General features: G+C 47.2%; 3 protein-coding genes across 7 annotated transcripts in view; 1 reads left to right on the top strand and 2 right to left on the bottom strand.

Moving 5' to 3' along the window:
• Positions 1-27,890, bottom strand: part of LOC144487083 (uncharacterized) — a 62,672-nt gene that overhangs the window by 29,054 nt on the left and 5,728 nt on the right. Inside the window, exon 3 of the mRNA XM_078205140.1 lies at positions 21,548-21,728. Within this exon, the coding sequence (XP_078061266.1) occupies positions 21,548-21,728 (181 nt within the window). The remainder of the gene's footprint in view (positions 1-21,547; positions 21,729-27,890) is intronic.
• Positions 203-8,302, bottom strand: LOC144487087 (uncharacterized). Of its 2 annotated transcripts, none has more exons than XR_013496369.1 (2): positions 8,202-8,302; positions 203-1,203 (listed from the first exon to the last, which is right to left on the bottom strand). XR_013496369.1 is itself a non-coding variant. In XM_078205148.1 (2 exons), the coding sequence occupies exon 2, from the start codon at positions 4,936-4,938 to the stop codon at positions 4,456-4,458; it is 483 nt and encodes a 160-aa protein (XP_078061274.1). In that variant the 5' UTR covers positions 4,939-5,282; positions 8,202-8,302; the 3' UTR covers positions 3,580-4,455. The 2 variants fall into 2 exon arrangements, 1 of the variants encoding a protein (XP_078061274.1); XM_078205148.1 differs by lacking the exon at positions 203-1,203 and adding an exon at positions 3,580-5,282.
• On the top strand, positions 18,117-26,219 carry LOC144487086 (uncharacterized). 4 transcript variants are annotated; one of them, XM_078205145.1, is made up of 4 exons: positions 18,117-18,185; positions 18,561-18,648; positions 21,369-21,605; positions 24,701-26,213. In XM_078205145.1, exon 4 carries the CDS (start codon positions 25,038-25,040, stop codon positions 25,542-25,544), a length of 507 nt encoding a protein of 168 aa, XP_078061271.1. In that variant the 5' UTR covers positions 18,117-18,185; positions 18,561-18,648; positions 21,369-21,605; positions 24,701-25,037; the 3' UTR covers positions 25,545-26,213. The 4 variants fall into 4 exon arrangements, with proteins under 4 accessions (XP_078061271.1, XP_078061272.1, XP_078061270.1 ...); XM_078205146.1 differs by lacking the exon at positions 21,369-21,605 and having other exon boundaries at positions 24,701-26,219; XM_078205144.1 differs by lacking the exons at positions 18,117-18,185; positions 21,369-21,605 and having other exon boundaries at positions 18,439-18,648; positions 24,701-26,219.

The raw sequence follows: 27,890 nt of genomic DNA, 5'->3' as shown, positions 1-27,890 counted from the left end.
AGGACAGGTTGTTGGTGATCCGGACACCTAAAAACCTGAAGCTCTTGACGCTTTCTACTTCGTCCCCATTGATGTCGACATGGGCATGTTCTTCTTTACGCTTCCTGAAGTCGATGACAATCTCCTTTGTTTTGTTGACATTGAGGGAGGGATTATTGTTGCCACACCAGTTCACCAGGTTCTCTGTCTCATTCCTGTACTCTGTCTCATCATTGTTTGAAATCCGACCCAGTACTGGGGTGTCGTCAGCAAACTTGAAAATCGAATTGGAGGGGAATTTTGCCGCACAGTCATAGGTGTATAAGAGTATAATAGGGGGCTGAGAACACAGCCTTGTGGGGCACCGGTGTTGAGGACGATCGTGGAGGAGGTGTTGTTGACTATCCTTACTGATTGTGGTCTGTGAGTTAGGAAGTTCAGGATCCAGTTGCAGAGGGAGGTGCCGAGACCCAGGCCACGGAGTTTGGAGATGAGTTTCATGGGAAGAAGAGTGTTGAAGGCTGAGCTGTAGTCAACAAATAGGAGTCTGACATTGGTGTCCTTGTAATCTACGTGTTGCAGGGTTGAGTACAGGGCCAGGGAAATGGTGTCTGCTGTGGACCTGTTGCGGCGGTAGGCAAACTGTAGTGGATCCAGATAGTCCGGGAGGCTGGAATTGATTTGTGCCATGACTGACCTTTCGAAGCACTTCATAATGATGAATATCAGAGCCACCGGCCGATAGTCATTAAGGCACGCTGCTTGGTTTTGCTTCGGTACCAGGATGAAGGTAGTCTTCTTGAAGCAGATAGGGACCTCAGATTGTTGTAAAGAGAGGTTGAAGATGTCTGTGAATACCCCCATCAGCTGATCCGCGCAGGATCTGAGTGCCCGTCCGGGTATCCCATCCGGGCCCGTTGCTTTCTGTGGGTTGACCTTCAAGAAAGCTGCTCTGACATCTGCAATGGAGACCCCAGATACAGGTTCATCCAGGGCTTCCAGGGTGGAGGGCATGCTCTCGCTGACCTCTTGCTCAAAACGAATGCATTGAGCTCATCAGGGCGAGGAGCGTTGGAGCCGGCGATTTTACATGCCTTCATCTTGTAGCCTGTTATGTCTTGCAGACCTTGCCATAGTCAGCGGGGATTGGTGTGGCGAGCCTGGGACTCTAGCTTGGTCCGGTATTGTCTTTTGGCATCTTTGATGGATCTCCTTAGATCATATCTGGTAACAAAGAAGTTAGATAAAGGAGAACTAGTGGACCTGATTTATTTAGATTTCCAGAAGGCCTTTGACAAGGTGCTGCAGAGGAAACTGTTAAATAAGTTAAGTGCCCATGGTGTTAAGGGTAAGATCCTGGCATGGATAGAGGATTGGCTGGCAGAAGGCAGAGAGTGGGGATAAAGGGGTCTTTCTCAGGATGGCAGCCGGTGACTAGTGGTGTGCCTCAGGGGTCAGTGCTGGGACCACAACCTTTCACAATATACATTAACGATTTGGAGGAAGGAACTGAAGGCACTGTAGCTAGGTTTGCAGATGATACAAAGATATGTAGAGGGAGAGGTAGTATCGAGGAAGCAAGGGGGCTGCAGAAGGACTTGGACAGGTTAGGAGAGTGAGCAAAGAAGCAGCAGATAGAATACAATGTGGAAAAGTGTGAGGTTATGCACTTTGGAAGGAGGAATGGAGACATCAATTATTTTCTAAATGGGGAAATGCTGAGGAAATCAGAAACACAAAGGGACTTGGAAGTCATTGTTCAAGATTCTCTTAAAGTTAACGTGCAGGTTCAGTCGGCAGTTAGGAAGGCAAATGCAATGTTAGCATTCATGTCGATAGGCCCAGAATACAAGAGCTGGGATATATTTCTGAGGCTGTATAAGGCTCTGGTCAGCCCCCATTTGGACTATTGTGAGCAGTTTTGGTCCCCATATCTAAGGAAGGATGTGCTGGCTTTGGAAAAGGTCCAGAGGAGGTTCACAAGAATGATCACTGGAATGAAAAGCTTGTCCTATGAGGAACAGCTCAGGACTCTGGGTCTGTACTCATTGGAGTTTATAAGGATGAGGGGGGATCTTATTGAAACTTACAGGATACTGTGAGGCCTGGATAGAGTGGATGTGGAGAGAATGTTTCCACTAGTAGGAACAGCGAGAAATAGAGGGCACAACCTCAGACTAAAGGGCCGATCCTTTAAAACAGAGAGGAGGAGGAATTTCTTCAGCCAGAGAGTGGTGAATCTGTGGAACTCTTTGCTGCAGAAGGCTGTGGAGGCCAGGTCATTGAGTGTCTTTAAGACAGAGATAGATAGGTTCTTGATTAATGAGGGGATCAGGGGTTATGGGGAAAAGGCAGGAGAATGGGGATGAGAAAAATATCAGCCATGATTGAATGGCGGAGCAGACTCGATGGGCCGAGTGGCCTCATTCTGTTTCTGTGTCTTATGGTCTTATGAGTTGACACTGGGGTGGCGTCGGACGATGTCACTGAGGTGGAAATAGGCAGTCTTGATGATGATGTGGCTGGAAGCTCATCCTGGAGTGAAATATTTCACCATGGTTGTGAACAGCCTGGTTCCGGCTCCGACAGGGAGTGGAGTTTGTGGTGGGGACTGAAGACAATGGGTTCAGACTTCCCAGTATTTATATGGATGAAATTTCTGTTCTCTTAGTCCTGGATGTCAGACAAGTCAGGATGGTATGTGAGTTGGAGGGGAACTTGGAGCTGATGGTGCTAACCACTGTGCCACCGTGCCGCAGAATGCTAAATGGAATGAGAGAGAGAGTGTATGTGTGAGGGGCGTGGGTGGAGATTTAAAGAATGTTCCATAGAAACTACAATTGTCTGTTTTGAATTTCTATCATGTGCTGACAGTGATGATTTTTGTAAACTCCTTTCAGTGGATATTGGAAGGAGAGGTTTGGAAAATGGAAATCTCAAAAGAGTCACTTGATTCATAAGGACGTGAAAATCATCAGCCTTTTTAACATCAGTGTGACTGGAAAAGCACTGAGATTCTCACACCCGTATCAGAGTGTTCCAGTGCACTGATTGTGGAGAGACACAAGGACTCCGACACCATGGAGAAACCATGGAAATGTGGAGACTGTGGGAAGGGATTCAGAGCCCCATCTGAGGTGGAATCTCATCGACGCAGTCACACCGGGGAGAGACCGTTCATATGCTGCACTTGTTGGAAGGGATTCAATCATTCATCGAATCTGCTGAGACACCAGCGAATTCACACTGAGGAGAGGCTAGTCACCTGCTCACAGTGTGGGAAGGGATTCAGAGATTCACCCACCCTGCGGGGGGGGGAGGGGGGGGGGAAGAGCAGGGGGGTTGGAGCAGGGGAGGGGAAAGAGTGGGGAGGGGGGGAAGAGCGTGGGGGGAAAGAGCGGGGGGGAAAGAGCGGGGGGGAGAGAGTGGGGGGGAAAAAGCAGGGGGGTGGAAGAGCGGGGGGGGAAGAGCAGGGGGGTGGAAGAGCAGGGGGGGATAGACCGGGGGAAAAGAGCAGAGAGGGAGAAAGGAGCAGGGGGAGAAAGTGTAGAATTCGTGTTTCGGAAGTCGGATCAAAAACTGAAGAGACACAGGTTTCTCCGAAAGCCGCCTTTATTGCATCAGAGGAGAGATCGCAAGACCATGCACATCCAGCATGGGTTTGTGAGTCTCTGTCTGGCTTACAAAACAGTTTCAGTGATACACGACAGAGATACATCCACAAACTTCTGTTAGCCAATAAGGGCATAGCTGTATTGTTACATTTTGATTAGATTACTTTCAAGGACAAAAGGCCAATCGATAAGGCCCTGCCCTCCGAAGCCAGAACCACAATTACCTATCAGCAGTTTCTTGAACGTGATCATTAGTTTCACTTGTCGCCCTCGCCTCAGGCCCTTTCCAAAACCAGTTTATCCCTCAACTGATTTCTAGTTACGCATCCCAATTTTAACCCTTTCCTCTTCTCAATCTACCTTATACACATTCTCAAAAGAGCAAGGGGGGGGAAAGGAGCAGGGGGAGGGGTGGGGGGGGGGGGAGAGCAAGATTGAGAGAGAGAAAGATTGGGAGAGAGAGAGAGAGAAAGATTGAAAGAGAAAGAATCCAACCCCTGTAATCACTTGTGAACTTGTTGGTGTCTCTGCAGGTTGGATGACCGATTGAATCCCTTCCCACACACAGAGCAGGTGAACGATCTCTCCCCGGTGTGAACTCGTTGGTGGCTCCGTCGTGTGGATGACCTCCTAAACCTCTTTGAGCAGTGAGAGCAGCTAAACGGTCTCACGTCAGTGTGAATGGACTGGTGGATCATCAGTTCCTGAGGGCTTTTGAAGCCACTCCCACAGTCACAGCATTTAAAGGGTCTGTCTTGGGTGTGAGTGACCTTGTGGCTCAACAGGTTGGGCAACTGAGTGAATCCCTTCCCACACACAGAGCAGGTGTACGGTCTCTCTCTGGCATGAACCCGTTGGTGTGTCAACAGATTGTTAACCGAGTGAACTCTTTCCCACAGTCAGAGCAGGTGAATGGCCTCTCCCCAGTGTGAACTCGCTGGTGTACCCGCAGACTGGATGACCTTCTAAACCTGTTTGTGCTGTGAGAGCAGCTGAACGGTCTCTCCTCACTGTGAATGCGCTGGTGGGACACCAGTTCCCCAGAGCTTTTGAAGCTACTCCCACAGTCAGAGCATTTAAAGGGTCTCTCCTGGATGTGAGTGAGATTGTGTTTCAGCAGGTTGGATAACTGACTGAATCCCTTCCCACACACAGAGCAGGTGAATGGACTCTCCCCAGTGTGAACTCCCTGGTGTGTTTGTAAATGGGATAACTGAGTGAATCCCTTCCCACACACAGAGCAGGTGAATGGTCTCTCTCCAGTGTGACTGCGCCGATGAGTTTCCAGTGCAGATGGGAACCTGAATCCTTTCCCACAGTCCCCACATTTACACAATTTCTCCATGGTGCAGGTGTCCTTGCGACTCTCCAGGCTTGACAATCAGTTCAGTTACAACATAACATGGGTGCAGTCTCTCTGCTGCAATGTATTTTCAGGCTGTTTAACTGGTTAAAGTTCTTTCCACAATCACTGAGGTGTGTGCACGTTTCAGTGTGTGTGTGTCTCGGTGCTTTTCCAGTCACACTGATGTTTAAAATCTCCTGAAGCAGACAGAGCAGAGAAACATTTCCATTCTAGATTCAAATGTCGATGATATTCAGGTCCCAATGAACTGAGTGACTATGTTAGATTTTGATGTGAAGTTTGGTTTGATATTCGTCTTTAAATTTTCACCTTCTGATATCCTGCTAAAGGAATTTACAAAAGTCATCAGTGTCAGCACAGGATAGAAATTCAGAACAGACAATTCAAGTTTCTATGGAGCATTCTTTCCTCTCTCATTCCCCAAAAGCTGTAAATCTCCATCCCACACATTCTCCCTCCATTCTCACTCTGCTGTATCTAATATTCACCCTCCCAATTCTCCTGAAGGTGCTGCTTGAGGCTGATTGACAGATCCATGCTCACTGCTTCCTGTCCTGGACACAGAGAGCTGAAAATTTCCATGCAGGCGGCCAGACAGATAAATGTCTACATTACTGGAGGAAAAATGTGTGGAATATACAGACCGAATTCACTTCCTTTCCCTTCAGTTGCTGCAAGTCCCCAATTTCCCCCAGAATGAGAAAAGAAATGGAAAGGGGGAAACATTGATTTTCTCCCAGATGTTGCCCTCTTTTTCGGTCAAACAAAATAAACAAACTCAGATTAAATCAGGACAAAGTAAAAGGGGCAGCTCCCAAAAAGGAGGGGGAACAGCCCGAACAGAAATCAAAGTACAAAGGAAACTTAAAAACATCAAATCATAATGTGATTATTAGGGTCAATAATGCACCCCAACCCCTGCGGTGCCCAGCGGGCGCGGAAGGCGTCAACCGCGCCCGTGAACACCGCATGCTCCCTCTCCAGGGACACCTGGCCGCGAACGTAGCCGCGGTAGAGGGGGAGACAGTCAGAATGGACGGCCCCCTCGATCGCCGGCTGCCTGGACCGGTAAATGGCGCGTTTCGCCAGGCCCAGGAGCAGGTTCACGAGGAGGTCGCCATCCCGACCCTCCCCTCTCCGCACTGGGTGTGCGTAGATCAGGAGCATGGGACTGAAGTGCAAACGAAACATCAATAAAAGGTTCTTTAGGAAAACATAAAGGGAGTGCAGCCTAAGACACACAACATAGACATGGTCCACGGACTCCACAAGGCCGCAGAAAGGGCAGTCTTCGGAGCCCGTGAACCAGTGAATCCTACGGTTGTGCGGAACTGCTGCATTCATCACCCTCCACCCCAGGTCCCAGACGTAAGTGGGGGAGATCCCTCCGTAGAGGGACCTCCAGCGGGGACCTCCGCCACCCGGCAGCAACAAGGCCCGCCATGGTGTACCCGGGCGACAGGCGAGGAGGCGGTAGTGGAGGGTGTGCAGCAGCAGCCCGCACAGGAAACGCCTCCGTGCGGTAGAAAAAGGCACGGAGGACATTTCCGCGAGGCGGCTCAGGCTGTGGGGCACCTCACCCAGGGGGGGGGGGGGGGCTGAGGCTTTGGGCCAATGTGGAATTCTGCCCGAACAGGGGAACGCTCGGGTGGGATCCCACCGCATGCCTGCGCCGTCTCGAGTTTGCGTGCAGTTTCGGGGCCGAGCACGACCGTCCTAAGGTCTAGGATGGCTTTGGCCGCGCGCCAGACGGTCGTCCCTGCGCGCTCAGCCAGCACGCGGGGACTCATCCAGCCCGCTCCTCCGACATCGAGCACGTCCCCGATTCTGGTCACCCCGGCGTCCACAGCCCTCCTCTCCGCCAGCCACCTGAAGTCACGAGAGCCGCTACTCCTGACGGGGGAGAGCTGCGTCGCGAGGCGACCGTGTTCCAGACAGTGAGGAGGTCCTGGTAAAAGACGGGCAACTCCTGCAGGGTGGTCGGAACACGCCCCAGTTCGATATGCAGGAGCTGCACGTCATAATTGAGGCCGTGCCACTGGCAGAAGAAATACGTCGCCATGGCACACCACTGTGGAGGGGGCTCAACGTAAAGGTACCTCTGCAGGGCCTGGAGGCGGAAGGTCGCTATCTGAGTGCGGAGGCACACCAGACCTTGTCCACCCTCCTCAAGCGGGAGATGCAAAACTGCAGCAGGGACCCAGTGCAGTCGATTGCCCCAGAAGAACCGCACGAGGGTTCTCTGGATATCGGTGACAAAGCCAGGGGGAGGGGTCAAAGGGACCAGCCGGTACCACAGCATGGAGGTGACCAGCTGGTTTATGACGTGAACTCGCGCCCGTGAATGGTCAGAAACACTCACCTCTGAAACAATTTAACTGATTTTAATATTAAAATCTCCTGCTGGAGCCTGCAGCTGGAAAGATATCAGAAGCATTGGCATCAGAGAAAAATCTCCCAGTTGAGGAAATCCCCGGGGAGCGGGGGTGATGTCACTGTGCAATTGTAAGTATGCGATGAGATCACAGACAGGAACACAGAATACCTGGGTCTGTGCAAACCAGTGATCACCACACATTATGGAGGATGTGAGGCTCCTTGACAGGGTGCAGAGGAGATTTATCAAAATGGTTTCAGGGATGAGGAATTATAGTTACAATGTTAGGCTGGATAACTTGGGGTTATTTCTATGATTCTTGGGGTTATTTCTATGATTCTATGAACTTGGGGTTGTTCTCCTTGGAGCAAAGTAGATTGATAGAGGTGTACAAGGGTACATGGAGGTGTCAAAGTTTACATGCTCTGTTTACACGTGTACAAGCCCTGACTATGGGTCATCCAGTCTCGAAACGTTGGTTCTATTCTCTCTCCACAGATGCTGTCAGATCTGCTGAGATTTTCCAGCATTTATTGTTTTTATTTTCCTTTCTTTTTCCTTCTCTGCCACCGCTCTGCCTCATCAATAAGACATTGGGACTCAGGGTTGATGCAGTTTGATGGACAAGTTGTCTCCATTCTGAACACTGGGGAACAAGCCCCTCCCACTGATTGACAACATTGCCCTCTACAAACATGGCGGCCGCACGTGCGCACTGCTGCATATTGCCCCCAATAAAGATGGCGAACGTTAACCCGGGACGAACACGAGGAGCTGCAGCCCTTCTCGGTACAAACTGGGTCCGAGAAGTTCTCTTCCGCGGTTTGCGGCTGACACAACATGCTTACGCAGCGTTTCCACCCACCTGGACGATCCATTGCTCTCTCCGTACCTCCAATCACCTCTAACAGATTTCCGAGCCCAGAACAAAAGCCGTTTCCCATCGCCATTACTCACACTGCGCATGCTCCAGTCAAAGCCGGCCCCGCCCCTCTTTCGCTCCCATTGGTTGGAGGACCGACCGCTCCAAGTCGGTCCTCCAGCACTGTCCCCTCTTCCCATTGGTCCGCGCTGCCGTCAATCAGCCGGGCATTGTGACGGTGATTTGCTGCTTGTCCAATAATCACAGGAAGAAGTTTAACAACACCAGGTTAAAGTCCAACAGGTTTATTTGGTAGCAAACGTCACACAAGCTTTCGGAGCCTCAAGCCCCTTCTTCAGGTGAGTGGGAATTCTGTTCACAAACAGAGCATATAAAGACACAGACTCAATTTACAGAATAATGGTTGGAATGCGAATCCTTGCAGCTAATCAAGTCTTAAAGGTACAAACAATGTGAGTGGAGAGCTTCCACTCTAAACACGTTAAAGAAGCCATCCCCTACGGACAAGCTCTCCGTATACACAGGATCTGCTCGGATGAGGAGGATCGCAACAGACACCTCCAGACGCTGAAAGATGCCCTCATAAGAACAGGATATAGCGCTCAACTCATCGATCGACAGTTCCGACGCGCCACAGCGAAAAACCGCACCGACCTCCTCAGAAGACAAACACGGGACAAGGTGGACAGAGTACCCTTCGTCGTCCAGTACTTCATCGGAGCGGAGAAGCTACGGCATCTCCTCTGGAGCCTTCAACATGTCATTGATGAAGACGAACATCTCGCCAAGGCCATCCCCACACCCCCACTTCTTGCCTTCAAACAACCGCACAACCTCAAACAGACCATTGTCCGCAGCAAACTACCCAGCCTTCAGGAGAACAGTGACCACGACACCACACAACCCTGCCACAGCAACCTCTGCAACACGTGCCGGATCATCGACACAGATGCCATCATCTCACGTGAGAACACCATCCACCAGGTACACGGTACATACTCTTGCAACTCGGCCAAAGTTGTCTACCTGATACGCTGCAGGAAAGGATGTCCCGAGGCATGGTACATTGGGGAAACCATGCAGACGCTGTGACAACGGATGAATGAATACCACTCGACAATCACCAGGCAAGACTGTTCTCTTCCTGTTGGGGAGCACTTCAGCGGTCACGGGCATTCGGCCTCTGATATTCGGGTAAGCATTCTCCAAGGCGGCCTTCACGACACACGACGGCGCAGAGTCGCTGAGCAGAAACTGATAGCCAAGTTCTGCACACATGAGGACGGCCTCAACCGGGATATTGGGTTCATGTCACACTATCTGTAATCCCCACAACTTGCCTGGACTTGCAGAGTCTCACTGGCTGTCCTGTCTGGACAGTGGGGCGGCACGGTAGCACAGTGGTTAGCACTGCTGCTTTACAGCTCCAGGGACCTGGGTTCGATTCCCGGCTTGGGTCACTGTCTGTGTGGAGTTTGCACATTCTCCTCGTGTCTGCGTGAGTTTCCTCCGGGTGCTCCGGTTTCCTCCCACAGTCCAAAGATGTGCGGGTGAGGTTGATTGGCCGTGCTAAAATTGCCCTTAGTGTCCTGAGATGCATAGGTTAGAGGGATTAGTGGGTAAATATGTAGGGATATGGGGGTAGGGCCTGGGTGGGATTGTGGTCAGTGCAGACTCGATGGGCTGAATGGCCTCTTTCTGTGCTGTAGGGTTTCTATGATTCTATGAATACACATCTCTTTAGCCTGTCTTGATGCTGTCTCCACTCACATTGTTTGTACCTTTAAGACTTGATTAGCTGTAAGTATTTGCATTCCAACCATTATTCTGTTAATTGAGTCTGTGTCTTTATATGCCCTGTTTGTGAACAGAATTCCCACTCACCTGAAGAAGGAGCTTAAGACTCCGAAAGCTTGTGGCTTTTGCTACCAAATAAACCTGTTGGACTTTAACCTGGTGTTGTTAAACTTCTTACTGTGTTTACCCCAATCCAACGCCGGCATCTCCACATTAGTAATAACAGTGACAGAGTCTCAGTGTAACAATGACACACACAGGCTCCAATTCATTCAGAGTGGAGATGGGGCACAGAGACAACACAGCAAAGCACTGACTTACTCTGAGTGTAACAAATACAATGTTTGTTAAAATATTTAGAGTCACATTGCAGTATGTTAGTGAACACAGCATTAGATCCAATGTAATGGTGATACAGTCAGTATCTCGTGCACCATAACCAAAGTTTAGGTTTCATTTGATAGTGTGAGTGAGTCGTGGTCTATTGATATAATGTATTTAGATTCCGGTGTGTGTTACTCTGCCACTGTCAGTATCAGACAATAACCTATCTGTTATTCCAATTCTGCTGTATTTTACAACTGCAGTTTCAGTGTCTCTGAGGTCATTTTAACTGCAGGTAATCTGACATTAAGGGAGACAAGAGGCCCAACAAACATTTGATTATAATAGGAGGACAAAGTGCAAGGGAACAATGATATTTTAAGGTGTCTGTGTTATGGTGAGTGTCACTGGGAGGTGAGTGATAAAATACAAGTGGAAACATCATGACAGAGACACATGTGACTGACTCGGCCTGACTGAGAGCTGTTATAGTCGAGGCGAGAATAATGAGGACATGGGAAACTCCAGGGATTTCTGATATCTGAGGTGTATCTGTTAGAGGAACTGAAAATAATCAGTTCCTCCTCATGGTCATCTCCAGTTCTCAAGTTACACAGACACACAGGAAAGAGATCTGACAGCTCATCAAACCCAATATTTTAATCTTCTGTTTGAGACACATTATAATCGAAAAGATCAAATATTAAAACCTGAGGAGAGATACATTCAGAATGTCACAAAGATGAGTGAACTGTCTAATTAATCCCATTCACCATAACTTTGCCAATTTATCCTCTGCAAGTATTTATCCAATTCCCTTTGAAAGCTACTATTAAACTTGCTTCTAGCACCTGTCAGTTTGTGCATTCCAGATCATATCAAGTTATTGTGTAAAACATTCTCCTTATCATCCCCTCCAATTCTGTTGTCAATTAAATTAAATCTCTGTGTCCTCTGCTTACAGACCCTCCTGCACCGGGGAAATCGATTCTCTCCATCGACAGACCCTCCTGCTCCTGGGAGATAATTTCTCTCCATTGACACTACCATAAATCATTTGTCATTTTAAACACCTCTATTAAATCTCCCCAGCACATTCCCTGATCTAAGATGGATAACCCATGTTTTTCCTGCCCTGAAGAATTATATGGACTCAAAATGTTAACTCTCTGAACAGATGCCGCCGGATCTGCCGTGTTTTTCTGCTTTTCTCCCTGTTTTTCCCTCTGTAATCAATCAGAAACTCTTCATGATTTTGAACATCTCGATTAGATAGGAACAATCAGAGCCTGAGAAAGTTACAGAGGAAGGGAGAGACAGAAAGACTGAGAGAAGAACTGAGAGAGATTTTAAAAAGCAGAAAGATGAGGTGGTCAAAGATAAAAGCTGAGAAACAGAGGAAACAAGCAATACAGAGAGAATGATATACAATATGAGGGAGCAGGCTATCAGTTCCTGGCTATGGGGAGCAGAGGGAACTCAGTAACTGATCCACAAACACAGCCGGTTATATCCGGGGAATGGAAACTCTGAACAGAAATAACAGGCTCATTTGTAAATGTCACCACAAAGTGACCTGTGTGACTCTGCCCTGACTCTGTGGACAGATAAAGGCCGCATTGACAGATGTTATAAACATAGAACTGTTAATAAACCATAGAAACCCTACTGCAGAAAGAGGCCATTCGGCCCATCAAGTCTGCACCGACAACAATCCCACCCAGGCCATATCCCTACATATTTACCCGCTAATACCCCTAACCCTCATATTTACCCGCTAATCCCTCTAATCTACGCATCCCGGAACACTAAGGGGCAATTGAGTTTGGCCAATCAACCTAACCCGCACATCTTTGGACTGTGGGAGGAAACCGGAGCACCAGGAGGAAACCCACGCAGACACGAGGAGAATGTGCAAACTCCGCACAGACAGTGACCCGAGCTGGGAATCAAACCCAGGTCCCTGGAGCTGTGAAGCAGCAGTGCTAACCACTGTGCTACCGTGCCGCCCGTTCTCACCAGATTGTTGTGCCTGGATTTATTTTCTGCTCAGAAGTGAGATGTGCGTTTTTGAACCGGCAGCAGAGAAACAGGAAGTTGTGTTACCTGAGAATGAAACAGCCGGCGTCAGTTTGATGTTATCACCGTGAACAGTCTTCCTTCCTGTGAGGGTGAACTCACTCTGACAGCATCAAGAACAACCACACAGATTGCTACTGGTCTCAGCATTACATTCACCTCCATTCCCATTTTAAACAATAAAGAAAGGAGATTAATTGGATTTTTAACACATTCACTGAATTGGGAGATGGACTGAGGGTCATCACTGGGCGAAATGAGGAGGAATTAGAGAACAAATGAGTTTTCCCAAAGAGGGTTATCAGAAAAGAGGGGATTTAAAGTGAGTCAGGGGCTGTCAGAGGAAGTGGGAGAGAGAAACAGAGAGGACTGAATCTCCATCAATTAGATATTTTCTCAGACAGCGAAGAGAGATGAAGTGTGTTTGTGCTTTTTCAAAGAGAGATAATGAGAGAGAGAAAACAATGAATAAGTTTAAGCAGATCTGAAATACGAAGGTTAAATGAGTGAGTGTTTGAAAGAAAGATAGAGAGACATTAAGTGACGAAGACAGTTTCTGAGAGGAGAGAGGTTAGAGTGTAAGAGAGGAGCGAGGTGAGAGTGTAAGAGAGGTGGAAGGTGAGGTAAGTGTGAGTGAATGCCTGGAGAGAGAGAGTGACGTTCAGTGAGTGTGAGAGAGATGAGAGATGTTAAGTGATTGAGTTTCTGAGAGAGAGGAGATGTTAAGTGAGTGAATGTCTGAAAGAGAGGAGAGCAGGTTCACACCCAGGGATCACTGAGAATGATCAAAATAAGGAGATCACCCAGAAAACTACCAACAGGAAACTTCAGCTGAATACATCACTCATTCTGAAATGGTCAGTCAGGACTCTGATGCTGCTCAGCTTCTCTCTGTTCTGTTCATAATGGTTAAAGGCTGATAGGAGTGAGGTTTATTTAGAAGGATAGTGGATGGGAAGCACACAACAAAACTGAGAATTCTTGGACACACACTGCAGCTCCTTCTCTATCTGGGAATCAAATTGTTGTCTAATTGTCCCAGCAGTTAACAGGCTCCTTTGAACGTCTCCAGCTGCTACTTTGATGCAGACTTCAACCAATTTATTTTAAGCCAGTTTCTGTTCAATAAACCAGGACTGACACACACACATTAAAATGTTTTAGACTTTTTTGCATTTTTAGTCTGGAAACCTAAACCTGCCGTTTCACTCTCAGTCAGGAATAGATCCCAGTTTTACACCAATCTTTGACAGCACGTTTCCAGCATTCACCATTGTTCTTCCTGACTCTAAACACAGTTGTAAAGGAGCTTCTTTTCCGTGTCTAGGAGCTCGGAACCATGGAAAAGAACGACTGGGACACATTTTTTACACACCTCAGGATTCACCCACGCGGGGACTTTGCTGTCAGTGAAAAGTGACGAAAAAGACCAAAGTGCTGTTTGTCCCTCTCAGCGTGACCCTGAAGGACTGTGTCAAGAATGAAGTTCTGTTCCTACTGTATGATCCTCCCTCAGATTGCCCTTTCTGAGCTCCAGCCTGGTGATGTTAAACACTCAAATGGAAAAGACAAAAATCTACAACAATGATTCAATCAAATGTCGATTTCACATTTATTCAGAATATCAAACCTCAACAGAAGAAAAAAGTCAGAGTGAAGATGATTCAGACCTGAATATGATTAACAGCATCAATAAGTGTAGAATCCAAACCTTGCAGTCCCTTGTGAACTCGCCGGTGTGTTAGCAGGTGGGATGACTGAATAAATCCCTTTCCACAGACATTACAGGTGAACGGCCTCTCCCCAGTGTGAACTCGCTGGTGTTTCAGAAAATAAGATAAATGAGAAAATCCCTTCCCACAGACAGAGCAGGTGAACGGTCAATCCCCTGTATGGAGCTGCTGGTGTATCAGAAGGTTGGATGAATTAATGAATCCCTTAATGGAATCTATCATTAAGGAAGTGATAACAATACAATTAGAAAATTAGAACATGTGTTCTAAAGTGAACATTGGTTTATGAAAGAATTTGACAAATCGAGTAGAATTTGTTGAGGAGGTAACTAACAGGTTAGATAAAGGGGAACCAGAGAATATTTGTATGATTGAATTTCTAAAAGCTATTTGATAAGGTGCCATACACAAGGTTGTTGCACAGGATAAGGGCCCATGTCACTGGGGGTGAAATATTAGCATTGGTAAAGGAGTTGTTAAAGGACAAAGAGAAGGGATTGATGTGTCATTTTCAGGTTGGCAGGTTCTTATTAAGGGGACAGCTCAAGAAGCAGGACAGGAGTTTATTAACAATCCATATTCATGACTTATTTCAAGAGACCAAGTCCAATGTGTTGAAGTTTCCCGATGGGAGACTGTCTCAGGACAAACAACATCAAGGTGGTCAATACAAATGACACACGGACCCCGTAAAATATATCCTCACAAACTTCTGCACTGTGGACCACCTCTCTCGGGAAAACACTGTGGCGACCGGCATGTGTGGGGGCAGCACTGAAATTTGGTTCAGTTTCAAGGACCATCATCACCAAACTCTCAACATCCGAGGTATCCAGAGGAAGATCAGAAGTGGAGCGGAGCCGCAGAGCAAGACCAGAGGTGGAGCGGAGCCGCAGAGCTCCCCCCATCCCCCTTGAGCATTAACAACAACATCATGAACTGCCAGTTCTGTGGATGTCCGTGTCGATCCCACATCGGACTCTCCCATCAAATTCTCCCTGTTCTCTGGATGGGGTAACTATACTCTGTATTATTGCAGTGCTATTAATACAATTAGTAAAAGACAATCTTTTGTTGGGAGTTTGATTAGCTGGTGTCTGAAACCACAAGATTCAATATTTAGAGTCAACAAGATGAACAAGGAAACACATCAGGGCCCAAACTCCAGCTGGATATTCACAGGAGAAAGTCTTATCTCACTCATCGAGTGGACAGAACAGAGAAAGATCCCAACTGTAAGAAACCCTCCAATCATTTATGAATATCTTTCAAATGCTGACAGGTTGCAACTCCCAGTTTCCATTATACTGAATCAATGTAAGGTGAGAGAGCGGTTATCCTGGAACTACTAAAAACACTAGCTAGATCACAGCTAGAGTACTCAGCACCATTCTAGTTAGGGGGTGGTTAGCCAGAGAGTGTGGCTCAGAAGGTCCTAGTTCCTTAACGGAGATGTCAAGATCTAAGGGGCAGAGAGGTAAAGCAATTGGCAGAAGGATTAGAAAAACGTGGAGATGTTTTCACCCAGAGGGTGGTGGGGAATCAAACTCACTCTCTGAAAGGGTGGTGGAGACAGAAATGTTCACATGCAAGAGGTATTCAGGTATGGACTTGACATGCTGTGTCCTATAGGGCCGTCAACCTATACCTGGAAAGTGGGACTAAACTGGATAGCTCATTTTCACCTGGCACAGGCATGATGGGCTGAATGGCATCCTGTGCTGTAAATTTCTCAGATTCTGTGATGATAAGTGATCCTCATGATTTTATTCAAGCCAGGTCTCAGCCCAGTCATTTACTCCAAGTATTGATGTGATGGTTCAGTCACATTGTGCAAACGAGCTGCTGTGATACAGTAATAACTAGGGGATTTTCACAGTAACTTCACTGCATTTTAATGTTAGCCTACTTGTGACCAATAAACTCTCACTTAACTTGTATTTATAGGAACAGAAGTAGGTCAATTTCAGCCCTTAGAGCCTGCTCCACGATTCAATCAGATCATGGCTGATCTCTCCCTGGTCTCAAATCGATCCCCCCACTTGTTCCCCATATCTTTCATCCCTTTTTGTGTCAGAAATATATCTATCTCCTCCTTGAAACCATTCAACGATTCAGACTCCACCATGCTGTGGGGCAGCGAGTTCCACAAATTTACCATTCTTGGAAAACTTCCCCCTTACATCTCTTTTAAACTTTCCCCCTCTCACTTTCAACTGGGGATCTTTCAGAGTGTGAGGTGAATGATAATCAGTACACGACAGACACACGTCACGGTCAGCATCTCAAAGGGACTGCAGAGTATTTCAAACTGTGTCGTCATGCTGTAGTTCGTGACCTTGATTTGCAGAGATAGAATTCGGACTGGATATTTTGGAATGTTGGAGAGACATTGATCTAACAATAGAATCGTGAAATAACAGCTCATGAGGACACACATCATGTCTGTGCTTATTTTCAAACAGTTATACAATTAGTCCTAATATCATTCCCTTTCATAAAAACGTGCATTATTTCTCCTTTCAAACGATTGTTCAATTCTCTTTCTGAAAAATCTGAGTTAACAAACAACAACATCGGAAGAGTTGCCGAAGCCTCTGCAGTATTCATGGACATTTTTAAAATTAACAAAGTTTCCTTGAATCAATAGAGTCAGGTGGGAATTCTCATACAGTTTTGGAAATAAAACTATTTGCAGTTATGCAGTTGATTTCGTACCTTTTCAAGGATCATAGAATCCTACAGTGCAGAAGAAGGCCATTCAGCCCAACGAGTCTGGACCAACCACAATCCCACCCACGCCCTATCTCCATAACCCCAGGCATTAACCCTAGCTAGTCCCCCTGACAATTTTTAGCATGGCCAATCCACTTAACCCGCATATCTTTGAAGTGTGGGAGTAAACCAGAGCACCCAGAGGAAACCCACGCAGACACAGGGAGAATGTGCAAACTCTACACAGACAGTGACCCAAGCTGGGAATAGAACCCGGGTCCCAGGCGCTGTGAGACAGCAGTGCTAACCACTGTGCTGCCCCTCAATGTTGGTCTTGGAAATAGGGCAGTGCTGACTCAGTCAGTTCTGGAATGTAAGTGGTCAGTTATCCTATTGACAGCAGCACAGCCACACCAGAAAGAGACCATCTGGGTGGCACGGTAGCGCAGTGGTTAGCACTGCTGCTTCACAGCTCCAGGGTCCCGGGTTCGATTCCTGGCTCGGGTCACTGTCTGTGTGGAGTTTGCACATTCTCCTCGTGTCTGTGTGGGTTTCCCCCGGGTGCTCCGGTTTCCTCCCACAGTCCAAAGATGTGCGGGCTAGGTTGATTGGCCAGGTTAAAAAAAAAAATTGCCCCTTAGAGTCCTGGGATGCGTAGGTTAGAGGGATTAGCGGGTAAAAATATGTGGGGGTAGGGCCTGGGTGGGATTGCGGTCGGTGCAGACTCGATGGGCCGAATGGCCTCCTTCTGCACTGTAGGGTTTCTATGATTTCGATGAGATATGTTATGTGTGTAAATGGATTTATTCATTTTCCCCTTCTGTTAACATATTTAAAAGTTCAAAGGATTTGATCAACCATGAGTTCATTCTTATTGTCAAGTCCGTGTGTGTGTGTGTGTGTGTGCGTGTGGAGAGGGGGTGGATGGTAAATCAATCAGTTCGTTACACCAGCTGACACTCCAAGGAGTTCATCTTTAGGTGTAGAGGTTTGTTCCGCTATTAATTAAACTCAGGACAGAGCTGTGGTGCCTGTTGACATTAGCTGCTGTATTCGTTATTTTCATTTTGTACCTTGGTGCTTTGGCTTCAGTTGTAATTGAATCACAAAACATATTTTTTTAATGCAATAACATACTTCAATGGTGGCTATCTTACCCAGCATTCACAGTGAATCAGAATATGATCTATCCTTACAGCAAACTTTGCGCATGCGTACTGTAGATCCAAAGTGCATGCGCAGTGGATGTTGCTGCCGCAGTAGCGGGGAGGCGGTTATATCGGCTCCGGGTTTCCAGGGAAACGGCTTATTCTGGAGGGTAATGCAGGCGGTGGGGTGGATGGGGGGGGCTTCATAAGCATCCAGTGGAGACAGGAGAACCCGAATAATAACTGCTCAGTGCCGCGTTCCTACCATTCGGGGCCGCGACCGCAGATGCCTGAGTTCAGAGGCCCCGAGTTGATGGAGGCCATCTTTCTCGGGGCGATGGGCAATAGTGCGCATGCGCGGTGCTCCCTGTCAGCAGGAGGAGAGAATGTTGTGAATTTCTCTCCTGGACTGGCAGGGATGGACTTTGGAAACTCCTTTTACAGGGAGTTAGAAGGGGAGGATTTACACACAGAAAACTCAACCCAAGAGAAATGTTTCTCGCTTAATTTCTATTCTTGACTGACAGTGATGATCTTTTTTACAGGAAATTTGACGACAAAATTTGAAGGGAAACTCAAACCAGACATCAGACCAAAACCTGCCAGAGTCACTCCATTCATCAGATCCTGATTGTAAGTGTGTCTGTAGAAAAAGATTCAAACATCTTTTGGGGAATAGGGATAGCCCAGGTAATTACCGACCGGTGAGTCTAACCTCAGTGGTTGGTAAGCTGATGGAGAAGATCCTGAGGGACAGGATATATGAGCATTGAGAGAGGTTTAGTATGCTCAAGAATACTCAGCATGGCTTTGTCAAGGGCAGATCGTGCCTTACGAGCCTGGTGGAGTTCTTCGAAAATGTGACTAAACACATTGACGAAGGGAAGGCGGTAGATGTGGTTTATATGGATTTTAGCAAGGCGTTCGATAAGGTCCCCCATGCAAGGCTTCTAGAAAAAGTGAGAGGGCATGGGATCCAAGGGGCTGCTGCCCGGTGGATCCAGAACTGGTTTTCCCAAAGGAGGCAGAGAGTGGGTATAGATGGGTCTTTTTCTAAATGGAGGTCGGTCACCAGTGGTGTGCCCCAGGGATCTGTTCTGGGAACCTTGCTGTTTGTCATTTTCATAAATGACCCGGATGAGGAAGCGGAGGGATGGGTTGGTAAGTTTGCCGACGACACAAAGGTTGGTGGGGTTGTGGATACTCTGGAGGGATGTCTGGAGGAAGTTACAGAGGGACATAGATAGGATGCAAGACTGGGCGGATAAGTGGCAGATGGACTTCAACCCAGATAAATGCGTCGTGGTCCATTTTGGTAGGTCAAATGGTGATGAAGGAGTACAATATAAAGGGAAAGACTCTTAGTACTGGAGAGGATCAGAAGGACCTTGGGGTCCGGGTCCATAGGACTCTGAAATCGGCCCCGCAGGTGGAGGAGGTGGTTAAGAAGGCGTATGGTGTGCTGGCCTTTATCAATCGAGGGATTGAGTTTAGGAGTCCGGGGATAATGATGCAGTTATATAAGACCCTCGTCAGACCACACTTGGAGTACTGTGCTCAGTTCTGGTCGCCTCACTATAGGAAGGATGTGGAAAAGATTGAAAGGGTGCAGAGGAGATTTACAAGGATGTTGCCTGGATTGAGTGGCATGCCTTATGAGGATAGGCTGAGGGAGCTCGGTCTTTTCTGCTTGGAGAGACGAAGGATGAGAGGAGACCTAATAGAGGTGTATAAGATGTTGAGAGGGATAGATCGGGTGGACTCTCAGAGGCTTTTTCCCAGGGTGGAAATGTCTGCTATGAGAGGACACAGGTTTAGGGTGCTGGGGGGTAGGTACAGGGGAGATGTTAGGGGTAAGTTTTTCACACAGAGGGTGGTGGGCGAGTGGAATCGGCTGCGGTCAGTGGTGGTGGAGGCAAACTCGATAGGGTCCTTTAAGAGACTCCTGGATGAGTACATGGAGCGTAATAGGATGGAGGGTTATAGGTAGGTGTAGAAGGTAGGGATGTGTTCGTCACAACTTGTGGGCTGAAGGGCCTGTTTGTGCTGTAGTTTTTCTATGTTTCTATGAGGTTGAGGGGAGATTTGACAGAAGTGGACAAGATTCGGACTGGTTTAGATAAGGTGGAAAAAGAAAAGCTGTTCCCATTAACTGATGGGACAAGGACGAAGGGGATGCAGATTTAAGGTTTTGGTTGAGAGAGGCAGGAGAGGATGCGAGGAAGAATATTTTTCCACAGCTAGTGGGAATAACCTTGAAAAGGGTAGAGGAAGCGGAGACAATAAACAATTTCAACAGGAAATTTAATGGGCACTTGGATGAATTTGATGAATTAAAGGGATGGAATTGGGCAATGGGATTTGTTGGATTCCTCTGCAGAGAGGTGACACTGAATCGATGGGCTGAATGGCCTCCTTCTCTGTACGAATCACTCCATGATCAAAACTGAACAATTCCAGTTTGTCCAATCTCTCTGAAGTCCCTCATCCCTGGTGCCATTCTCCTCAATCTGAGTGTATTTGATTGAACTCCTGCTGTTGTGTCCTGTATTGTTCCAGCTCTGACAGGCACACTCCATTCAATGGTTGGTGTTATTAACCCTTCAGGGTCACTTTGAGTTCTTAGTCCTTCCTGTTGAGAATGTTGAATTTGTGTCTCTGCAGATAGTTTTGCTGCCTCTGTTCTGTCCATCGCTGGGTGGGTACTTCAGTATTTCTACTTAAATCAGTTCTTTGTTTAACTGGATTACAAATAGGTGAGGAGGTTTTACTCACAGGGATAATCTCCGAACTGTGGCCCACTTTCCCAGGTTGTGGAAACACGATACTGCCCGCTCTGTCATTACCCAATATGAAATCTACATTACTAATGGGTAATTGGGGTTATTTTGACCTGTCAGAATTTCGTTCAGACCCCATGACTGTGAGATCCTCAGCTCCAGCCTGAGCCTCACTGCCTTCCAGCCCTGACTTTGGATAGGCCGACTGCATTTCCCCAGCCTGCTCCCGCAGCTTCACCTCAGCTCCTTCCAAGCTGACTGCTTCCTGCCACAAGGATAACTGCCTCTCACTCTGAGGTTCACTGGAGATTTCTCCCTCTGGCTTTGAGCCAGGTAAATCAACCCGCATTCTTCCCCCCTCACCAACTGCGAAAGAGAGACCGACTACACAAGACCAAATCTGTAACTGCCTTCAGTGAGAAACAGCCAGATACATTCAACAAATGAAATCTCTGATGGCCACAGCCCATCACTATGGCAACTTAGCCTGCAGATTCCACATTAAAACGTAAACTAAATGTCTTTTACCCTCTAAACAACCCTTTGATTCTGTGATCCATGTGAAATATATAGGTTTTCACAACCAACACTCAAAGACCATCAACTGGAGGCAAGTTGTGAGACCGCACAGTCCAGCAGAAAGAAACACTCCAATCCTCCCACTCCACTGTCAGAATGAACATGGTTCAGTCCTGGATGTGTTTAACTGCAGCAATAACAGCAGAATCCAACCCCTGTCATCACTTGTGAACTCGTTGGTGTCTCAGCAGCTGGGATGACTGAGTGAATCCCTTCCCACACATACAGCAGGTGAATGGTCTCTCCCCAGTGTGAACTCGTTGATGTACCCGCAGGTTGAATGACGTTCTAAATCTTTTTGTGCAGTGAGAGTAGCTGAACGGTCTCTCCTCAGTGTGAATGCGCTGGTGGACCCTAAGTACCTGAGAGCTTTTGAATCCGCTCCCACAGTCAGAACATTTAAACGGTCTCTCCGGGGTGTGAGCAAGATTGTGACTCAGCAGGTTGGGTAACTGAGTGAATCCCTTCCCACACACAGAGCAGGTGAATGGTCTCTCCCCAGTGTGACTGCGTCGATGAGTTTCCAGGTGAGATGGGAAACTGAATCCTTTCCCACAGTCCCCACATTTCCACGGTTTCTCCGTGGTGCGGGTGTCCTTGTGACTCCCCACGTTAGACCATCAATTAAGTCTGACACAGAACACAGGAATGATGTTCTCCCTGCTGAGAATGTTGAGATGCTTTTTTCAGTTGTGTCACTGGTTAAAGCTCTTTCTTCAGTCTGTGCACTGGAACACTCTCAGTCAGGTGTGTGTGTGTCTGTCCAGTCACACTGATGTTCAAAACCTTCTGAAGCAGACAGGACAGAGAAACATTTCTCCTTCTAGATTCAAAGGCCAATAGCATTCAGGTCCCAATGAATAGAGTGACGTTTAGTTTGAGATTTCTGCCTGTAAATCCTCACCTTCTCATATGCTGCAAAAAGAATTTACAAAATTCATCACTGTCAGCACAGGTTAGAAATTCAGAACAGCCAATTCCAGTTTCTATGGAACATTCTTTCCCCTCTCATTGCCCAAAAGCTGTAAATCTCCATCCCACACACTCTCCCTCCATTCTCACTCTGCTGTATCTAATATTCACCCTCCCAATTCTCCTGAAGGTGCTGATTGAGGCTGATTGACAGATCCATGCTCACTGCTTCCTGTCCTAGACACAGAGAGCTGAAAATCTCCATGCAGGCTGCCAGACAGATGTCTAAATTACTGGGCTAAAAATGTGTGGAATATACAGACTGGATTCACTTCCTTTCCCTTCAGTTGCTGCAAGTCTCCAATTTCCCCCAGAATGAGAAAAGAAATGGAAAGGGGGAAACATTGATTTCCTCCCAGATGTTGTCCAGAGGAGGGAGTTTCACTCTGAAGCTCATTGGACAACTTCCGCATTGTGATGTCACAATGGAGCTTTGCCTGAATCAACCAATAGGAATCACTGCGCTCCGCGGTGACGTCTCCGGGTTCCAGTGCGCAGGCCCGGGCGCGCGGACCCGGGAGCCCCGCCCCCACCCATTGTTCCCCTCCCCCTAAACCACATCGAGCCAAGCTTTCCAGCCAACCGGCTGACGGCTCCGGCCAGAGCGAGAAGCCGCTCGGTGATCTCCCCCTCCCACAGGCCCAGGACTGCGCATGTCCAAAGGAGAGGAGCAACTGCGCATGTGCGGGGTGCGCCTAACCTCCTGGCCTTCTTGCTGACGTGTTGACCAATGGGAAGAGTTGGAGGACCGGAAGGACCCTGGTCCTCCAGCCAATCAGAGGGCTTTATGTGAATGAAGATTGAGCTTCAGACAGACTGAAACTTCCTCCAGTATCTGTGAGTAAAACACTTTATTTTCTCATTCTTTCCATTTCTTTTCTCATTCTGGGTAAATTGGGAACTTCAAATTTTTAAAGTTTATTTATTAGTCACAAGTAAGGCTTACATTAACAGTGCAATGAAGTTATTGTGAAATTCCCCTATTTGCCACACTCTGGCGCCTGTTCGGGTCAATGACCAAACCAGCACATCTTTGGACTGTGGGAGAAATCCGGAACACCCGGAGGAAACCCATGCAAACACAGGGAGAACGTGCAGACTCCACACAGACAGTGGCCCAAGCCGCGAATCGAACCCGGGTCCCTTGCGCTGTGAGACAGCAGTGCTAACCACTGTACCACCGTGCCCACTTACAGCAAGTGAAGGGAAAGGAAGTGAATCCAGGGAGGCTGCAGACTCTGGAAAGGTTGGCCCAGGTTTCTCTCTCTGAAAGACATTGACATCCTTTGCTCCCTCAGCTTGACACGTTTATTTGTCTGGCTAAAAGGATGGTCTCTTTCCTGATGTTCACAATTAAAGGACTGGTTCAGCCAGTAGATGGCTGACATTTAAGTGGAAAGTAAATTAATATAGGACGAGATATATCTACTGTTGTTATATGGTACAGATTAGATATATTATTTGTGGTCCTGTAACAAAATACATTTATTATTTCTAGTCTTGTAATATAATGCTGTTGCTGTTATGTATTTCCAGTCATAGAGTCATTACAGCACAGAAGGAATCCATTTGGTAACTTGAGTCCATGCCGACTCTCTGTAGAACAATCCAGTCCCATTCCCCTCTATATTCCGTTCCCCTGCAAATTTATTTCCTTCAAGTACCCATCCAGGTTCATTTTTAAATAGAATCCATAGACTTGTAAGATGGAACTGTAGCTATGTTATATATTTTCGACTTCCCTCAGAGGGTTGTTATATTCCAGGTTGAATATATTCCAGGATGAGTTAGCCAGATTTGTGATTGACAATGGTGTCAAGGGTTATGGGCGACAGGTAGAAAGATGGAGAGAAAGCTAAAATGAGGAGAGATTTCTTCACTCAAGGATGTTGGGAAGCTTTGGAATTCTCAACCCCTGAGGACTGTGGAGCCTCAGTCATCAACTATTTTCAGGGGAGAGATTGATTGGTTTCTAGATATTGAAGATATCAGCGGACATGGGTTTAGTGTGGGGAGAATGATGCTGAGGTAGATGAACAAATTATCTCATTGAATAGTTTAAAAGGCTCGATGGGCCAAATGGCCGACTGCAGCTCCTATTTGTTATGGTCTCTGTGTCCAGGACAGGAAGTAGTGAGCATAGATCTGTCAATCAGCCTCAATCAGCACCTTCAGGAGAATTGGGAGGGTGAATATTAGATACAGCAGAGTGAGAATGGAGGGAGAGTGTGTGGGATGGAGATTTACCTTTGGGGGAATGAGAGAGGAAAGAATGTTTCATAGAAACTTTTAATAACTGTTCTGAATTTCTATCCTGCACTGACACTGCTGAATTTTGTAAATTCTTTTCACAGGATATTGAAAGAGGAATCACAGGCCGAAATCTCAAACGTCACGTCAGATCTGACAGAGTCATATTCCTTGGGAGCTGAATATCATCGGCCTTTGAATCTAGAAGGAGAAATGATTGTCCAGTCTGTCAATTTGAAAATATTTCAAACATCAGTGTGACTGGAAAAGCAGCAACACACTGCCACACTGGAGTGAGAGTGTTCCAGTGCACTGACTAAAGAGCTTTAACCAGTTACACAGCCTGAATAAATGTAACACCATTCCCAGCCCATAGAGACTGTACCCGTGTTCTGCTTCAACTGATTGTCCACCCAAGACAGAGGCAAGGACACCTGCACCATGGAGAAACCATGGAAATGTGGGGACTGTGGGAAGAGGTACAGATACCCATCAGAGCTGGAAGCTCATCGGCGTAGCCACACTGGGGAGAGACCGTTCACCTGCTCCCAGTGTGCGGAGGGATTCACTCAGTTATACTGCCTGCAGACACACGAACGAGTTCACACTGGGGAGAGACCGTTCACCTGCTCTCAGTGTGGGAAGGGATTCAGTCAGTCATCTCACCTGCAGTTACACCAGCGAGTTCACACTGGGGAGAGACCACACACCTGCTCTCAGTGTGGGAAGGGATTTCCTCAGTTATCTGACCTGCGTAGACACCAGCGTGTTCACACTGGGGAGAGACCACACACCTGCTCTCAGTGTGGGAAGGGATTTATTCAGTTATCTGACCTACGGAGACACCAGCGAGTTCACACTGGGGAGAGGCCGTTCACCTGCTCTCAGTGTGGGAAGGGATTCAGAGTTTCATCCCACCTGCTGAGACACCAGCAAGTTCACAAGTGATTCCAGGGGTTGGATTCTGCTGTCATTGTTTCTGCTCTCAGTTACATCCAGGACTGCATTTTGTTCATTCTCACAGTTGGTCAATGGGGAGGGTCAGAGGGTTTCTTTCTGCAGGACTGGCCGGTCTCATGACTTTGCCTCCAGTGGGCTGATGCTCTGAGTCTTGTTGCGATACCCGGTTTCAGATTTAGCAAGGATCACAGAGTGATAGAGTGTGAGGAAGTTCAGAGATATTTAGTCAGCATTTCTGTTTGAAATGCCCCAAATGCCCATCCAATTTCCTTTGTAATTGTTTATTGTCTCCACTTCCTCCACCCTCGTAGGCAGCGAGTTCCAGGTCATTACCATTCGCTGCATATTCTTCTTCCTCACATTCCCCCCACCCCCTCCGCGCCTCTGATCCAGAACCTTAAATCTGCGGCCCCCTCTTCCTTGTCCCATCAGCTAATGGGAACAGCTTTTCTTTGTCCACCTTATCTAAACCTGTCAGAATCTTGTCCACCTCTATCAAATCTCCCCTCAACCTCCTTTGCTCCAAGAGGAACAACCCCAGCCTGACATTGACAATAAAGAACAAACTAACAGAATATGTTAATACCTGAAATCAAATGGGAATGTTTAATTTCTGTTTTAAAGATATTGTGGATATATTGTCCTGGACAATAAAGGAATTGGAATAACTCACCTTGGGTGTGGTTGAATGGAATATATCAATCTGGTATCCACCTACAGTCCAGTGAAAGTCTGGAATGTGTTGATGGGATGAATAAGTTGATCACTTTCTCTGGGAGATATTTACAACTTTGTCCATGAACTTTGTTTTAGAAAAATCCACATTTGAAAGCCCGGCCACTACATGAAATATCAGCACCATAACAGGGGAGATAAGAAAGACAGACACTCACTTTGATCTTTTCATCAGCACATCTGAGAGTTAGGAATGTGTGACATGATTTTGGGATACTGGAGTGAGTGTACAGATGTGATTTGTTACATGTGAAAAATAGCAAGCCTAAATTCATGGTGAGATGGAGTGAAGAGCGGGTCCCAAACACACACAGCGACTTGAGACACAGCAGGAGATGAAATGGTTAATGTGGCCAGGGGATTGAGACAACATTGTGACATCATCAAGGCACTGACACACACTCCAGAGAGAAACTGAGTTCAAAACAATCAGGATCCAATTAAACACACTGCAGATGCTCACAAAGTGAGGGAAATTACAGTAAAATGGATAATCTATTCATTGAGAAGGAAAGAAGCTGGTGCAGAATGTAGTGTTACAGTCATAGCGAGGTTGCAGAGAAAGATCAACTGAATGCGAGGTAGGTCCATTCAAAGGTCTGATGGCAGCAGGGAGGAAGCTGCTCTTGAGTCAGTTGGTACGTGACCTCAGACTTTTGTGTCTTTTTCCCGACGGAAGAAGGTGGAAGAGAGAATGTCCGGGGTGGGCAGGGTCCTTAATTATGCTGGCTGCTTTGCCGAGGCAGAGTCAGTGGATGGGAGGAGGGAGTGCCGAATGTAGTGTTACAGTCATAGCAAGGGTGCAAAGAAAGATCAACTGAATGTGAGGTAGGTCCATTCAAAGGTCTGATGGCAGCAGTGAAGAAGCTGCTCTTGAGTCCATTAATATGTGTCCTGACCCTTTGTAGTTTATTGTGGTCTTGGGCAGAGCAGAATCATAGAAATCATAGAATCATAGAAACCCTACAGCACAGAAAGAGGCCATTCGGCCCATCGAGTCGGCACCGACCACAATCCCACCCAGGCCCCACCCCCATACCCCTACATATTTTACCCACTAATCCCTCTAACCTACGCATCTCAGGACACTAAGGGCAATTTTAGCATAGCCAATCAACCTCACCCGCACATCTTTTGGACTGTGGGAGGAAACCGGAGCACCTGGAGGAAACCCACGCAGACACGAGGAGAATGTGCAAACTCCACACAGACAGTGACCCAAGCCGGGAATCAAACCCAGGTCGCTGGAGCTGTGAAGCCATACCAAGCTGTGATACAACCAGAGAGAATGCTTTCTATGGTGCATCTGTAAAAGTTGGTGAGAGTCATAGCTGATGTGTCAAATATCCTTAGTCTTCTGAGAAAGTAGAGGCATTGGTGGGCTTTCTTAACTATAGTGTCAGCATGGGGGGACCAGGACAGGTTGTTGGTGATCTTGACACCTAAAAACATGAAGTTCTCGACCATTTCTGTATCGTCCCTGTTGACGTAGATAGGGGCATGTTCTCCACTACGCTTCTTGAAATCGATGACAATCTCCTTCATTTTGTTGACATTGAGGGAGAGATTATTGTTGTCGCACCAATTCAGCAGGTTCTT

This window comes from Mustelus asterias, unplaced genomic scaffold, assembly GCF_964213995.1.
Source record: "Mustelus asterias unplaced genomic scaffold, sMusAst1.hap1.1 HAP1_SCAFFOLD_586, whole genome shotgun sequence".
NCBI lineage: Eukaryota > Metazoa > Chordata > Chondrichthyes > Carcharhiniformes > Triakidae > Mustelus > Mustelus asterias.
This window is presented reverse-complemented; position numbering and strand designations above follow the sequence as displayed.